The sequence below is a fragment of the Amborella trichopoda genome, chromosome 9, assembly GCF_054954075.1.
Source record: "Amborella trichopoda isolate Santa Cruz 75 chromosome 9, AtrichopodaSantaCruz75HAP2 v2.0, whole genome shotgun sequence".
NCBI lineage: Eukaryota > Viridiplantae > Streptophyta > Magnoliopsida > Amborellales > Amborellaceae > Amborella > Amborella trichopoda.
Window position 1 is genome coordinate 2,398,555 of NC_142344.1, and position 16,836 is coordinate 2,415,390.

A 16,836-nucleotide genomic window follows, 5' to 3' on the forward strand; every position below is an offset into this window, starting at 1 on the left:
TCTCTCCTCTTTTACTTTCAGCTTCCAAATGATCTAAGAGCCCCCATGCTTTCCATCTCGTAGAATCCCTGAATATTAACTTTGTTTTCAAAACCATTAAGATTATTCTTTCATTTGGTTTTTTTACCAGACCCACAGATCCATTAGTAAAACAACAAGTTTATCAAGCAAGAGAAACGGCGGAGAAGGAGACATGGGAGTTAGAAAGATCACCGGACACCGAGCAAATGTGAGATTGAAGGCAGGCTGTGAAACTGGAAGAAAAGATGGTGGAAAGAGATATCAGGGCAAACAAGGAAAGATATGTCGAAGAAAGTGGTGTGCGAATCACTGGTCTCACTATGAACTTGATGTGGAAGTAGTGAAGCAGATTTTATCTCCATTCAATATTGTTTTTAAGTGTGAAGGTTTGCCACTTGCGATCAACATAGTCCGGTTGTACTCTACTTTGTGGAGATCATTCGGCATATGTTGTAGTGAGTCTCCATAAAAATGCATGCAGAAAGTGGAGATGATGAAAAGGTATAAAGTTGAGTCTGGAGCTTAAAAATTACATGCATGATTGAAAATGGAGATTACAAAAATGAAGCGCATATGAAAAGTCTCATCATGGACCTAGCTTTGCGGATCACTTCAATTAGGTTGGAGCATGGTCCCATATTCATAGTGACTCATTGTTGTTGGGCGTCTGATTAAAGAAGTCACAGAACCTTTCAAACAAGAAGCAAAGAGAATTCCATTGACGATGACAATATGAATTTCTCTCAATCATCGAAATGCCCGAAACTCATCTCAATGCTATTTAAAGGCAGTCATTCAATAGTGCTCACCCCATGAATCAATTTATGCCTCAAATCTTGTAGTGGTCATCCCATGAATCAATTTATGTCTCGAATCCATGAATTTGGAGCTCCAAAAATCATATAAATTTAATGATCTTTGAAGTATTGAATTAAAGGAAAACGGTATGTAAGGACAGTTTTCAAGGCTCAAATCTCTTAGTTCTTTTTTATTTGGATTCATGACTCTAGGGTTTGATGATCTACTTGTGAAGTTTCGGATCTTGGTTCTATCTCCAAAATGATTTTTGAAAAGGTGAACACACTCCAATAAGTCTTTCTACACCTAACCCTTACTTCGCACGTGCACAAGGGCACATAGCGTGTTCAATTAGCAATCACTAAGATAATTCATTTTATAAGTTGCAAGGGGATGCCTATAATTCTTTTTTTTCTTTTTTAGGAACAGGTGACGCCTATAATTCTTTTTTTTTTCTTTTTTAGGAACAGGTGACGCCTATAATTCTTTTTTTTTTTCTTTTTTAGGAACAGGTGACGCCCATGATTCGTCCAACTTGTATTCGAAGTGTGACCTTTTAAGCCCCTTAGGCCCGAGAAAGAAGAATGGAACCAACGAAGGTATTAAACCCATACGTATCGGATTCGATAGGCGATTCTAGGACCCCAAATTCTTATTTTTACTAGTTTGACAAACTTGGATCATTGATCTGGCCCATCTAACGGCCTTGTTGATCTGAATTAGTGCAGTGAGTGGGTGATCTAAAACCGGATTTCAGGTTTTAGTACACTAGAACTTCCAACTAGGCGTGGCAACGGGTTGGGTCCGGCTGGACTCCAATGCAAACTCGATTAGTATTCGGCTCTAGGTTTTGGACCTGGACCCGACTTTTTGGGTCTAAAATTTGGACTCATACCTAGATCCAAGGTCGAAAAGATATGAAGACTTATGGTCTCATTGAGGGTATGGCATTTAATAGAGCATAATGGTGGCTCAGGATTCGTGTAGTCGTCATCAATTAATTGGGGAAATACTATGATGATGATGACCTAGACCCGAAGTCGGGTCTATTCATTACCTCCCAAGTATGTCAGGTCCATTGCCACCCTAAGACTATGAGCATCTTTTTTTTTACTATCATATACCCATAGTATTAACGACATTTACAGTATTGCACAATATTATGAATATCCACATATACCCACATGCCTTATTGTTTTACGTAATTACTAGAAATCCCTAAGAAACAAACGTATCAACAATATTTATGAATACTTACACATATTTATATTATTCGGGTCGGCTGGACCCAAACCCGGACTCAAAGAGTATGCGAGTCCAATTTTTGGACTCGACCCGACCTTTAAGGTCCAAAATTTAAACCCATACCCAGACCTCGTAATGTTCTTATTAAATTGGTGTTTTACCCCTACTACAACATCGCTTATCTCATGAGCAATTTTATCTAAGGGATATTAATCAAAATGTATTTAGGAGAGAGTAATGATCTTATGAGACCCTCTCACACTCATGTGTGTAGGACTTCAATTGATCACCATTAAATTTAGCATAGATCTTTAGAAAATGTATCACATGAGATCTGTGTCAAATTTAATGGTGATTCTTTGAGGTCATACACACATTGGTGTGGGGGGATCTCATAGGATCATTACTCTTTTTGGAATTAAATAAAAATAAAATAATGATCTTAGAATTATTATTTAACATCTCGCTCATTTTTATGAGTAATGATTATATGAGACCCTCCCGCACTCATGTGTGTAGGACCCAAAGGATCACCATTAAATTTGGCTTAGATCTCTAGAAAAGTCGAGTTATACACCCATGTGATAATTTTTCTAAATATCTGTACCAAGTTTAATGGTAATCCTTTACGATTCTACATACATAGACGTGGGAAGGTCTCATAAGATCATTACTCAAATTTAAAATATGAAATATTAGACATCTTTCAACGACCCCTAGTTATAAACGAGGTTGCAGTTGGCATACAAATGCAGTTGTAGATGCACCTTCAAATTTTATCATGGTGTATAATTTTGACGTAAAATGTTATTAGGGTTATCTAAAAACCTCTTTTTATATCTAATTATAAAATTTTAAATTTAAAAAATAGTCAAAATAAGTAGATCTCTAAACATATAAAATCTTGAAAATAAAGGGGGTAGATAATATGTTGTAAAATGTAATATTTTTGAGACTTAAAATCTTTTTATTTTTCATGATCATATATCTAGATGTCGAGATAATTAATCAAATGATTTTTCAACATAAAAAACTACCTTTTTCGATGGATTTTTGAATTTTTGAAGTGTCATATGTTCTACATTGTAAAATTGCATCCACACCAATTCTTTCCTATAAACAATATAGATAATATAGTATTAATTTCTCTACTTTTTTTTCTTTTTGTTATTTATTGTGCTCAATCGATGTCTTAACTTACACGCCAAAAGAAAGATAGCTGGCATGCACTGCCTTCGTACCCGGAATCTAATGCACTCATAAAAGATCGACCACAGAAAGAGCACGCACCTCAAAGTTAAACAAGAAAAATAAAGCAAGATGTCATTCTCTCCTTTTCATAGCCACCCATAAAATGAGGGTTTTCAGCCTTACCATACATTAACAAAGCAGACTAGGCCTGCTTATTTTTACAGTTTTACTTCTCTCTGTCAAAAATGGCACATTTTGAAGTCCTTCACAGCTTCATCTTTCTCCTTGGTTTCAGTGAACCCATGTTCTTCTATCTCATCTTTCACTTTCCTCCTCTTAATTTCAAGATTCTTGATTTTTTTTTGCTCTCTGAAGTTTTTCTCTTCTTTCTCTTGACTGCTTATCGTCTTTCTTGAACATCAATTTTTTGTTTTTAACTCTCTGGCTCTGAATCACAAAGATACAGTAAAATCATTTGAACTCTTCTCTGCCAAATCCTTTGAATTATTCCGTGACTGCAAGCTTTAGTTTCGCAAAACATAGACACCATCCTTTCCTATTTAGTTTCACACTATTACTGTCTGTGAAAAATCAGGTAGATCCATCATCGCTTCTTTCAATTTAGTTTGTTTCATCTCTTTGAATTGCATGTATCCACTCAGATCTATGGACTTCGGTTAACAAGAAGGGCAGGAAGTTAAGAAAGATGGCAATACAGAGAGATCTTGGCCCTGCTATGGGACTATCGAAGATCAACAGATGCCTAGCAAATGAATGGCTGGAAGCTAATTGTGGAATTGGATGTGGTTGGGAAGTAAAGATGGTCACAAGCAAACAAGGAAAGAACTGTCTAAGAGGGTGGCCTTCAAATTGGTGGTCTCACTACGAAATAAACATGAAAGGAGTGAGACGGATTGCTGATCTGTTGATAAAACTGCATGCCAAATTTGTTATCAAAAAGTGTGAAGATTTGCTCCTTGCGATTAATATTGCTCCCAACAGTAATGGGACTGTGTGAAAAAGTGAATGAACTGGCGGCTGGAATACAATGAGGTTGGGGTAAATCCCTGTTCATCCCTTTAAAATTTAGCTATGATATTTTGATGATTTGAATGATACGCTGTTACATGTCATTTTCTCAAACAGCACATTGTTCCCTTAGGACTATTTTCAAAGTGCATGAATGTTAAAAAGTGGTTGTAATGATGACAAGGTGAAGATGCACGATATGATGCAAGAATTGGCCATATGATTTTGGTGGGGCAAGGTAGAAGTTCTTAACGCATTTACTTTAATGCGATATAGATCTCTAGAGGACATCCCAACAATTTCTTTAAACGCATAGATGATGTTTATATACTTCACCTTCAAACAAATAGTGTGTCACTCTCATATTTCTGGTCATATTCAATTAATCTCTTCTACTTTAATATATTAGTAAATTATGAACTCTTAGAAGAGTTAACCTTAGAATATGGAGAGTTCCAACAACTCCAAGTATTGGACCTAGAACTTTGACCAAAACTCCTGAATGTGTTAGATTCCTACCTAGGATGTTTTCTGAACAAGCTAAGAGAGTTGGCCTACTTGATTTGCTAAAAAAATGTGGACTTTGATATGAATCGTGCAATCAATGATGATTGCTTCAAGCCTCGACTTACGAGACATTTGGAATTAAGCAAATGTACCATGACAAAAAATGGCTTAATTGCCTTGGAGATATTTGAAATTAAGCCAAGGCTTAATTGCCTTAGCGGAAGCCTAAAGCATACAACATTATATCTTAGTTAAGACGACTTTTATGGGTGATTTCTCAAAAGCTCCTTAAAAAGAAAGAAAACTAGGTCGTTGGAATTGGATATGAGGAGATGTTGAAAATATGGAGATGAAGACAACATGGATTAAGAAAACCAGAGCTACAATGCCTCCCCAAATTTTATGGTACATGGGACCATTTCTTGAATTGACCACCATTAGAGGTAATGGTTATGGAGTAAAAAAGCTCCTTCTAGGTGTTAGCAGAGTAGAAAGACAAGGTATTTTTATAGAGATTAGTGGGAAGGATTAGAGCAGGAAACCAAAGCATCGACTCCCTTCCCTAACCAAATTATTAGAGCATTTTGAGAACCAGGAAGAAAATGAGACTAAATACGGCTTCATCGAGGAGGAAGAGGGTGAGACGGAATCAGATTTCATCAAGTAAGAAGAGAGTGGTCTGAAAGGCAGGATTTTGAAGTTGCAAAAGAAAAGGGTTGATCGCCTATGGCCCGCTGATAAAAAAACGACAGCAATTCCGGCTGCATGCATATCTTCTTAAGTGAATGTAACACTTACCAATTGTATTGAATCGCCAAACTAGTTTCAATAGTACCTTCCACCCTTGAGTTTTGAATACAAGAATGTTAATGGCCGCTGTTTCATGGCTTTGTAGGAACTCCGTGGTTTGCAAGTTGGATCTCTCTCTCTCTCTCTCTCTCTCTCTCTCTCTCTGTATGTGTGTGCCTGTGTGCGTGCAGGTGGGGTTCTGTAAACACAAGTACCCTACTTTTTCTCAATGCCTAGACACTTCATCTATGAACAAATGATAGTAACATGTATAAGATGTGGTGCTATGGAATCCTTGCATGAGGAGAATAGTATAGAAGATGATAACTCGTGGAGTACAGATGTTACAAGTCATAAAATTTAAATTTCCAGTACCCATTCATGTTAGGAAGTAATCACATTTGGAGCTTTGCAAGCTCAATGTGGAAATCTTTTCCTCTCTGTGAGATTAAAAACAGAGAACTCTCCAAAGCCTGGACGCACGATCTGTAACAGCCAAACATCGAATTTGGTAGTGCAATGCCATGGATGTTGGTTAACTTAAAATGGTCCGCTTTCTATGGTCTCCAGAGAGAGCAGGAATGAATCAAAGGACGCTAAGGCCATTGCCATGGCTTTATCATGCAGGGGATTCAACAACAATGGACCCAAAAAAGGAACTTGGAAAAAATAGTTGATCGAAGTTTAAATGGAAGAGTGAGTACTTTAGTTGCTTCGAATTTTGTTATTTCCATTGTCTTTTAAAGTTGGCTGGGGCCTCGAACTTGTCCCTATTGAACACTTAGGCACTCGGCCGAGTCCTGAGCAGTGTACATGGCACTAAAAATTGAGGACTCGACCAAGCCGGTTCCCGGACTCGACCAAGATTTCAATCACTAGGCATTTCATTAACTTTAAATAGAAATATCTTTCCTCATGGACATCAAGTGTGTTTAGCGAAACACTAACGAGTACAACATTAAATAAAAGGAAAAGTTTATATCAAGTTGAGGCTCCAAACAATTAAATTAAGGTACACTTCAAGGTTGTTTTGATGTAAGAAAATCTTTAAATCAATCATTTATGGACTTAAAAAAAAATAGATTTCAAATTTGGGAAATACTGGCTCTTGTAATGCATTATCAAGGCAGTTAATTTTCAGTATTTTCATGTGCTTATGGATTTATTTGATTTGCATTATTTTTTAAGCTTTAAATTTTGTAACTAGGAATGAATATATATTTCTAATTTTTGCTACTGAAAAATCACCTTTAAACGCTATTTAGAGATGCGCCCTATGCCTCAACCTTAGAAAAACCAAACAGAAAAGGAGAGAGAGACGGGCAAACTCTCCATGGCCCTAATTCCTAATGGCTTATTGTGGTACAACAAAAATCTCTCTCAACATACATATAGGGAGATTGTCATCAAAATTTAAACGCTTCCTATTCCCAAATGTACGGATGTGTTCGGGATTGGTCTGGGGTCGGTAGGTTTGGGTCTGGGTTGGGTCAACCTGACCCAACTAGGTCTAAGTTAGACCGTATCCATGGTAGGTTTCAAGTCAATTGGACCCAGAGTCGACCGGCCAGGTCTGGTCGGAACCTAGTCATATTAAAAAACGAAAAACGGCACCATATTAATTAAATATGAAGTTAATATAACATTATAAATTTTATGCGTATGTATGGCAGGTTGGGTAGACCCGATCAGACCCAAATTTTCCAAGTTGGTCACCCTACCCTGTCCGGTCCATTTTACAAGTCTAGACCCAGACCCGGGTTGGGTAACCCTATCTGCTGGGTCAAAGGGTAAACTTGACCCGTTTGAAACCCCTACCCGAGTGCAAGATAACATTCCACTAAAAACAAACAGTTCATGAGGTTTTTCAATTTTTTAAGACTCGAATATCATGTACTACTTAGTTCGACTCTACCATTGAAATCGGCATCCGAGTCACTCAAATAAAACGAGTAGATTTCTTACCCATTTGTCTCCTTTATTCGAGAAATTTGTCAAGATAAACTTAACAACATTAAATATTGAAAAATAGTTTCATGTGGACTGGACCGCATTTCTACATATGCAGTTTAGAAAGTGTAAAGCATCCATATTAAAGATGGATGCAAGCAGGTGTTCCATTTAAAAATAATGGAAACTGACAGTTCAAATGTTTTCTTACTAGAATTGTTATTTCTAGTTTTTTAAATTTATTTATTTATTTATATTCATGATCTCTATGTTAGAGATTACATGTCCTTAAAAATATTAAGTCTTAAATCCATCTAAAAAATAGATTTATTAACAGGCCCACATTTCTACATATGCGGGCTTGGCTGCATAGAAAACAGATCTTTTAACATTTAAACAGGAGTATTTTGGTAGGTATTTTGAAATTAAATAAAAAAACATTTAAGATGTTGAATAGTTAATTTGTTGAGTGTACTTTGATAAATTTTATCCTTTCCTTGGGCTACAAAAATTCTAGAAACTACCAACCCAACTAGCTTAACCATCAGGCATGGAGTTATACATGTTTGAATGAAACTCAAAGACATCATATTGTGACACTCTATTACCTTGACCACCTCTCCTTAAGCTGCTCTCGTTTTAAAATTCTTATAAACATTTATTTCTGGTCCAATGACTTCAAGTTCTGGGCATAGGTGGACACTTGCATAACTAGAACTATAATGCTGAACAAATTGGCATTTATAAGCTACGCACCCAATTGGTATTTATAAGCCAAGCACTAAATAATCAGAGTCCCCTCACATATAATGCATGCCCCAAGGATGTTACTCTGCACAAGGTTAACCGTGGAGATTTCAGCAAAATAAAATCAGACGGCTTCTGACATATCTTGTGGTAACGAAGGAACATTGTAGCCGTTCAAGGTGGATTGGCGTCTTTGATAGCATGGCCCATGGCAATTTCAGGGCATGGTTGCTTCATTAAATGGTGGTTGAAGGACTTTATAGCACTATGCATGGAAGCTTCAGTCTTTGTGGTTACAAATTATAAATAGTTGTAATGTTTTGGAGGTTAATTTTAGACAGGTTTATATTATAAATAGTTGTAATGTTTTGGAGGTTAATTTTAGACAGGTTTATCAGGAGGCCAATGAGGTAGCAGACTCCCTTGCGAAGAGGCCAATGAGGTAGCAGACAGGTATATAGGGTTCTATGTTAGATGAATTGGATGTTGATGCTTCTCTTTTTTTTATTTGATCTCTATGTAATACCTTTTTGAGTAATAAAATTAGTTTTGTTTGTCAAAAAAAAAAAAAAAAAAAAAAAAAATAAAAGAAAAGAAAAGAAAGGTCATACGTAATAATGACACTTCTCTTTTTTTCTTTTACTAATCTTTTATTTTTAATTTTTTTTTGGGAGAGTGATCAAACAAAAGGTCTAAACTTTATGGACATGTGTACTAGCATTAAGATATATTAGTATTAATAAATAAAAAATTAAGACTTAGGGCAAGAGATATAGGTAACCGAACCGATTTTAGAATCATGAGTGTCGCTACAGTAAATCACCCGACTCGATTGTAGAGCATCGACCATGATGACCACCAGGGGTGATTCCCCCAATTCAAATACACCATCTCAGGGGGGAGGACCCCCATGTCAGAGCCAAGGGGCGAGTTCGGCTGGCTTATTGAAATTAATATAGCCAATATCCATGATTTACAAATTCTCATAATGGGACTTGCTCTAATATCGATGAGTAACAATGGAAATACCCTGGTTCCCCGTGCGGTTAATTTTGTTTTTATTTCTTCATAATATACAGCCCGATCCGACTCTCGAAACGCCAAGTTGAATAAAGCAAATTGTTTGAAGTTCTTATAAATTACCGTGCTTTCTTTACTGAAAGAACGAAAAACACCAAACCCCAAACATAAATTAGCAATCCATTATCGAGTTCACATTACTACCAAGCCTATCAACTTACCCAATAAACACTACCAAGCATATCCTTATCAAAAGTAAAATGGTTAATATCATATACAAGCGTTGTGAGTCCAGTCGAACTCCCTGAGTCACTCAAGCTTGGTACTCTGCTGAGCTCGGAAGTATACACATGAGAACCAAGTATGTCAGACCCGACTCAAGATCGATACCATAGCGAGTGTCGATCTGGTTTCATGTTTTCTAGCACTATACAGTCATTGATTTAAAAAAAAAATCGGTGGCCCGGATTATACATCATAAAAACTGGGCTAGATCGGTGAATCAGAAGGTCCGGATCATCATTTTACTATACAAAAAAAAATAGTGAATCGGCAAAAAAACGCATGCAACAATAGTGAACCATCCCAAAACAGATCCGGATCGATGAATCGGTATTTTTAATGTAGCCAAACAGCGTCTGGATTGGTGAATTGACGGGTCCGGAGTGCCATTTAACTGTACCTAAAAAAATAGTGAACCGGCAAAAAAACGCATGCAAAAATAGTGAACCAACCCAAACCAGATCCGGATCGATGAATAGGTATTTTTACTGTAGCCAAACAACGTTTTAACTTTAGCAAAACGTCACTCGCCGGTTCTCTTCTAGACCAAGACGATTTCCAATGTATTGACATAATCGGTACGAAATGACCAATTTCAGGGCAAACAATTTGGTGCCAAGCCGACATTTTTAAAATCAATTATACATTATAAAAGTGACCACACCGTACTAATGCACAAGCCTGACACATTATAGTCATCAGCATAAAATCCCAAAAAAAAAAAAAAAAAAAGCACGCCCAATCTTATACATGCTTAAAGAGGTAAATAACAACGAAAACGTCTACAAACAAAAAACAAAACCATAAATCTTTGCCTTTCTTCAGATTATAAATAACAGTTTTTTATTTTCTTCATAAGCCAAAAATTTTTAGAGTGAAGATAGAGGATTATATACTAAGTTAATTTCCCTTATTTTTTAAGGGATTAATTAAAATCAATAAATGTTCTATAAAAACGAGGAAAGAAATAGTACTCAATGGCACTCTACTATAAACCCCAAAATTGCTCCGACCTCAATATAAAATGAGAAATTTACCAAAATTATATAAGATATTAACTATGGGAAAGGTTTATATAAGGCTGCAACCTTAGTAGAATAACAGATGCACTTCAAAAATCTATCGGAAATGTTGTTTTAATGTTGAAAAAAACCTCTAATCGATCATCTCGACATCGAGATGTATGAATATGAAAAAAAAAAGTTTTTGAGTACCGAAAATAGTGCATCTTGCAACACCTTATCTAGACCATCCATTTTCAAAATTTTTATACATTTATAGATCTACTTTATTTTAACCATTTTTGAAATTTAAATTTTTTTAATTAGGTATGAAAATAGATTTTAAGATAATACTAAAAAAATTTATAACAAAATTACATAGATAAAATTTTAAAGGGGCCTTAATTGGATTGTTTAAGGTTGCATCCTGATAGAAACCGCACCCATTAACTATTTAACATTTTAGTGGTCTTTTTATATTTAATTGCAAAATGCCTGCCAGGATTGAACGAAAACAGCCATCATCAACCATTTAGATTCCGAGGAAGGCTTTGGAGGGAGAGAGGGAGTCAAAGAAACGACCCTCAGCGCTCAAATAATTCAAGGTTTTAGAAAGAATACTACCATAACTGACAGGGTTTTAGAGAGAGAAAGAGAGCCGCGAATGGGGATGTGAGAGAAAGATGACACCGGAATAACTAACTTAGAGAGATAGAGTCTGGGTAGCGGATTCTAGAGAGAGACAGGACTTAGAGAGAGAAAGACAGAATCTGGGGGTTTGGGGATTGATGAGAGAACAAAATCACTGACGTGAAGCACAAAATGTGCACCGTTCCCAGCCTATTTTCCGTCCGTTCTTAATTCCAACGGTGGCGATGAACATATGCACGAAACGATAGCCCACGTCATTCATTGGAATTTGATGTCCAAATCTTTTGGACCGTCCATCTCATTTCTGACGGCGGATATCTCGGCATTTGCAGTAAAAATACACATGTACAGTCATTCATTGGAATTTGAAAGTCCAAATCCTTTCGACCGTCCATCTCATTTCTGACGGCGGATATCTCGCGCATATGCAGTAAAAATAGACCCCTTTTGTAGAAGCTTTTCAGTAAAATTCCTAGAAATAGTTTCGCATCGGACGACATTTTACGCTTTTGGCCCTGGTTATTCCGATGCCGCCTATAAAATTGCCCTCACCTCCCCTTTCAAACGCTATAAACGAGCGAGAAAAATTTCTCAGAAAAATTGCAGAGCCAAGCCTTTTCATTCTCCAATCGGTGAATAGGTATAACACGTTCCCTTTTCTTCCTTCTCTGATTGAATTTTTCTTGCTTTCTTCGATTTATTTTTAACACTGTTTCTTGCATCAGCCACTGTTATTTCATTCCTCTATGCGATCCTCTGTTCTTTTTTTCAGTATTTTGAGCTCATAAGAGAAGTAATCCGAGGAGGAAGCATCCCTTTCTGCTGCATTGTTAGTTTAGATCAAGAATTTTCGTGAATGATTTCATTTTCTATCATTTGAAGAAAATAATCAGTCCTGTGACTTTGATTGAGAAATAAGTTTGTGATTTAGTTTTAATTTAAGAATATAAATGAATCGATGCTTCTTTTTTTTCGTCACTTGACTTCTTCCTCTAAACAAAGAAATCTATATTGTTCTGATTTTTGTTATTTTCTGGAATTTATAGTATCCTGACAATTATGGTGTCCAGAAAAGTGTTATGCTCTCAATTTTATGGCGATCTGAAATCTTTTAGATTTTGGAATCTGCAATGCTTTGAAATTGTTGTATATAATTTTACAGTTACCTAATCTTCAGTGTTCAGATTTAGAAAATAATGGTATACTTTTCTTTTGATTCAATAACTGTTTTAGATTTGTTTTCTTGTAGACTGAAATGGAGCTTTTGGAATAGAAACTCAGGCTGCTGATTTTTCAACTATATTCAACTCCTTAACCATTTTAATCTCATCTGGATTTTGGAAATAAGATGATTTCTATTTTGAAATATTTCCTTTCTCTCCATTTTGCTTTGAATTCAAGAAACTTTCTCAGTCTTAATTAACTGAATCAATTTTGGTTAGATAATTTCAATCTTTCTTCTTTCTTGAGTCTTGTATGGATAGTCAGTTGATTCACCAAGAGAAATTGGAAAACATTGTGACTTACAGATTCAGATTCAAAACTCACCTCTATCTTTCAAATCTACTGTGCTTTCAGAATTATTTTCTCGTTATTGATGGAAAATTTGAAACAGTGGTTCCGAACTTCTAATTAATCCGTTCTTAGTTTCAGAGAAGGATATACTTCAGAATCAAGGATTTCTTCTTTCATGTTTAGCTTCTTTAAATCGAGAAGATGTATCTTTTTTTTTATACTTCAGAATCAAGGATCTCTTCTCTCATGTTTAGCTTCTTTAAATCGAGAAGATGTATCTTTTTTTTTTGTTTTTTTTAATTTGATTGGCAGTTTCTTAACAGAAACTAATATGCAGGTCGTGCTTCATTCTTGTTAACTTTACATGTTTAATCTTGTTTATCATAAGATTAGTCTTTTTTTAATCTGCTAAAACCATGCACCTAAATTGTCATTTTCCTAAATCTTCACTTGTAGAAATTTTCGTATCTTTTTCCTAGTTTATTCACGTTCGGTTGAGTTGATTGTTCATTTTATCTTTTTTAAATCCGAAAATACTGAGGTTTTGCTCCTTTTTTTTGTTAAGCACCTAAAGGTTTAATCCATTAATCTTTCTTCGTCTTTTTAATTTTCATGTAAATAGAGGAAACATTCAATTTCCTATTGAATTGAATTTCCCGCTTCTCAAAAAGATATGCGTGTCCTGCTTATAACTAGCTTGGTGTAATTCAGCTAATTGATATTTATACTCTTGAAAGGAAAAAAAAAATCAGTTAATAGGTTTAAATTTACTGATAAATCTCTTTTTCTTCGCTTTTATAAGAAAAAAAAAAATCAAAAGCGAGCAATAGATTTCGCGGGCTTTTTTAAAGAAGCGGCTGGAAGGTTTTGTTAATTCAAGAAAAGAATGAGCCGGAATTTTCATGTAGTCACATATCGCCCCTCACTTTTAAACTAAAGACGGATTTGTTGCTTGTAAAAAGACCAGTATGTAAAAGAATGTAGACGACTAATACAGATGGGCGGTTTTGTCAAAAGAAGGGGTAATTTGTCTTAGCATAAAGGTCAGGGTAATACCGTCCTTTTTCTGGAATGCCAAAAAAACCAACCCTGGATGAGATGATCATTTTTACGGGGTCTGATTTTTCAGAGGACGCCAACCCTGGATGAGATGATCATTTTTACGGGGTCTGATTTTTCAGAGGACGCTACTAACGTAAGACAAATGACGCTTTGTGGGACGCATAAACAATGATTTAATAAAATTATTATCTTCAATATTTAAAAATAAAACTTATTTTTCAACACATTCATGTTCGAGATTATAATTAGTCCAAAATTAATCTTAAAAAAAAAAAAAAACTCATATCTACATTATAATTTGTCCAAAATCAATCTTAAAAACAAATAACTTATATCTATATGTAAGTCCTAGGAGTCGTAAAAAGGGTGTCCTAGAGTTGAAGCTAGATTATTGAGAATATCTCCCATTAATTTTTGGGATCCTCAATGTTAGCTTTCTTGAGGGATCGAACAGGCAGTCTGCTCCTGTGGGACAATGAAAGCATTTCAGTTTTCCCTCCCATTTCTTCAATTTTTTAGTTGAACTCTCCCCCTCTTTACTCGTCTTTCCTTCGCTTATTTGAATCCCCTCTTTACTTATCTTTCCTTCGCTTATTTGAAAGGTCACTGATATCTTAGATTTTTTTTGCAGGTTCATTCAAGAGAGAGAGAGATGAAGACGAAGACATGGTTAATGGCAGTGTTATTGTGGTGGCTGTGTTATGTATGTGGTGCAGCGAAGGATCACGTAGTGGGAGGTGATTCAGGTTGGGAACTGGGCGTGGATATGGAACAATGGGCTTCACAGAGACTGTTCTATCCAGGGGACAACTTAAGTGAGCCTCAAAGCTGTATACCATGGTTTCCAATTTGCATTGTTACCTTTCCGTGGTTAAATCACACAGTTGACACGAAAAAAAAAATCATCAATAGTTTCATCGTCGTAACCAGTCTTTCTCTCGTGTGAATTAGTTCGATTAAAGTATTCTCCTCTCTCTCTCTTCATCAATTAATTTGATTACATCATTATATTAAAGAACTCTCGCTTTCTCTCTCTCTGCGTCTCTATTAGTTCGTGACAATTTGGTAGATTTTGTCATGTTGGGTAAGTGAATTTGGTAGAGATTATCCTCCACAATGAAATCTGACATAGACAAGTAAGGCTCAAAAGAGAGGGACAGAGAGAGAGAGAGAGGAAGAGGAACATGCATTTGGTGATAGTTGGAGACAGCTAGAGAGGTGAATATATCAAGCTTAGAGAGAGACGACATGCATATTAGAGAGGACCTGCATATTAGGTGATACTTGGAGAGAGCTAAAAAGAATGGTGAAAATCAAAGCTGAGTGAGAGAGAGAGGGAGATGACATGCATCAGGTGATATTTGGAGAGGTAAAATATCAAGCTTAGAGAGAGATAGAAAGGAGACATGCAATAGGTGATACCTGGAGAGGTAAAATATCAAGCTGTGCGACAGAGAAAGAAAGAGAGAGAGAACATGCATTTAAGTGATACTTGGAGAGCTAACTAGAGAGAGAGAAAAGTGAAGATATCAATCTTCGAGAGAGAGAGTGTGTGCGCGTGCGTCTATGGGGGAGACACAGAGGGCATGCATCAAGTGATACTTGGGAGAGCTAACTAGAGAGAGAAGTGAAAGATAACATGGAGAGAGAGAGAGAGAGCTGAAGATATGAAAAGCTAATTGGGCGTGTGCCTATTGTGGGAGCAGTATTCATGCATGGACCGGACCACAACGTGGTTGAGGTGAATGAAGACGCCTTCAACTCCTGCTCCGCCACGCATCCCCACCACCACCCTCACATCGAGGGCACGACCCTCGTCCCGCTCACCACGCCCAACGCCTCCCGCTTCTTCATCTGCTCCGTCTCCGACCACTGCTCCCAGGGCATGAGGCTCAGCGTCCGCACCCTGGCAGGACCCACCCCCAAGCATTCTCCTCGGGCCCCACCATCCCACTTGGCTTCTCCAGCTCATGCCAAAGACGATCACCCTGCTGCCTCAGCGCCCGGTGGGGACCACTTGGCTCCTCCTTCCCCTTTTGGCCCTGATGTCAATTCCCCAAATCCCCAACAGGACCTGGTATACAGAGATTCGAGTGGGCCCCACCCCATTTCTCCTCCTCACCCTGACAATACACCTAACGCCATGCAGGACACAGCTGACTCAGTAAAGAGTGGGACCCGCAAGGCACCTCCTCCCCATTTTGCCCCTCACAATTCCCCTTATCGCCATCAACAACCTGAGGAAGACCTTGCTAAGCCTACGCTGGGTGGGACCTTAACTTCTCCGCCCCATCTCGACCCTTCCAATTCACCCAATATCCAACAAGACCCCATGCTGAGCCCCAGGCGCAACTCAGAGGATCGGTTTCCATCCCCGCATCCGCATCCGCATCCGCATCCGCATCCGCGCCCGCCCCAGCCCCGGCCACCGCCCACACCAACACCGCATCATCACCCACCTCCTCCCCCTCCCGACTACCCATCTCCGGATATCCCTTTCCCTCCTGTCGATCCTGGTCTGTGTCCTCAGAATCCCCATCCCAATAATGGGACGAGGCTAGTAGATGTCGGAGGCGTGCTTCTCAGCATGTGGTTGCTCAAAACTTTACTTTTCTCGTGGCACTGGTAGTTAGCATTACATTACAGTACGTGTAAAATAACAATCCTGTATTTCCCTTTCTGCAATGTGACGAATTCTTTGGCAGCGATTGCTGCTGCAGTCCATGTAGACTTGAGTGCATTGTAACATTCTTTACCAGAGATTGATTGAATGCTGTATCAACTTTTAGAAGCTTCTGTACAAGTGCATTTTCTTTGTTTCTATTCTCTCTTGCTTCATCTTTTTATTTTCACGTACCGTCCGGATCGTTTCTTCCTTTTAAACATCTCTCTCTCAATAGCAACAACCGCACATTCAATTATCTGCAGCTCACACTTGAAAGAGGCCATCAATGAAACAAAAAACCCCTACCCATGATGGAAAATAGGTAAATGCATCATCCCAAGTCTCCAAAGTTTTAAAACCACA

At 37.4% G+C, this 16,836-nt stretch overlaps 1 protein-coding gene and 1 long non-coding RNA gene across 2 annotated transcripts; both read left to right on the forward strand.

The window, feature by feature from the left end:
- Window positions 1-3,892: 3,892 nt before the first annotated feature.
- Window positions 3,893-8,831, forward strand: LOC148780292 (uncharacterized). The gene is made up of 2 exons (XR_016040984.1): window positions 3,893-8,603; window positions 8,652-8,831. It is a non-coding gene; the product is annotated as an uncharacterized LOC148780292 (long non-coding RNA).
- A 2,969-nt stretch (window positions 8,832-11,800) lies between these two features.
- LOC18437650 (uncharacterized) lies at window positions 11,801-16,604 on the forward strand. The gene is made up of 3 exons (XM_006847853.4): window positions 11,801-11,871; window positions 14,440-14,623; window positions 15,515-16,604. Exons 2-3 carry the CDS (start codon window positions 14,461-14,463, stop codon window positions 16,435-16,437), a joined length of 1,086 nt encoding a protein of 361 aa, XP_006847916.4. The 5' UTR covers window positions 11,801-11,871; window positions 14,440-14,460; the 3' UTR covers window positions 16,438-16,604.
- The last annotated feature ends 232 nt before the right edge of the window (window positions 16,605-16,836 follow it).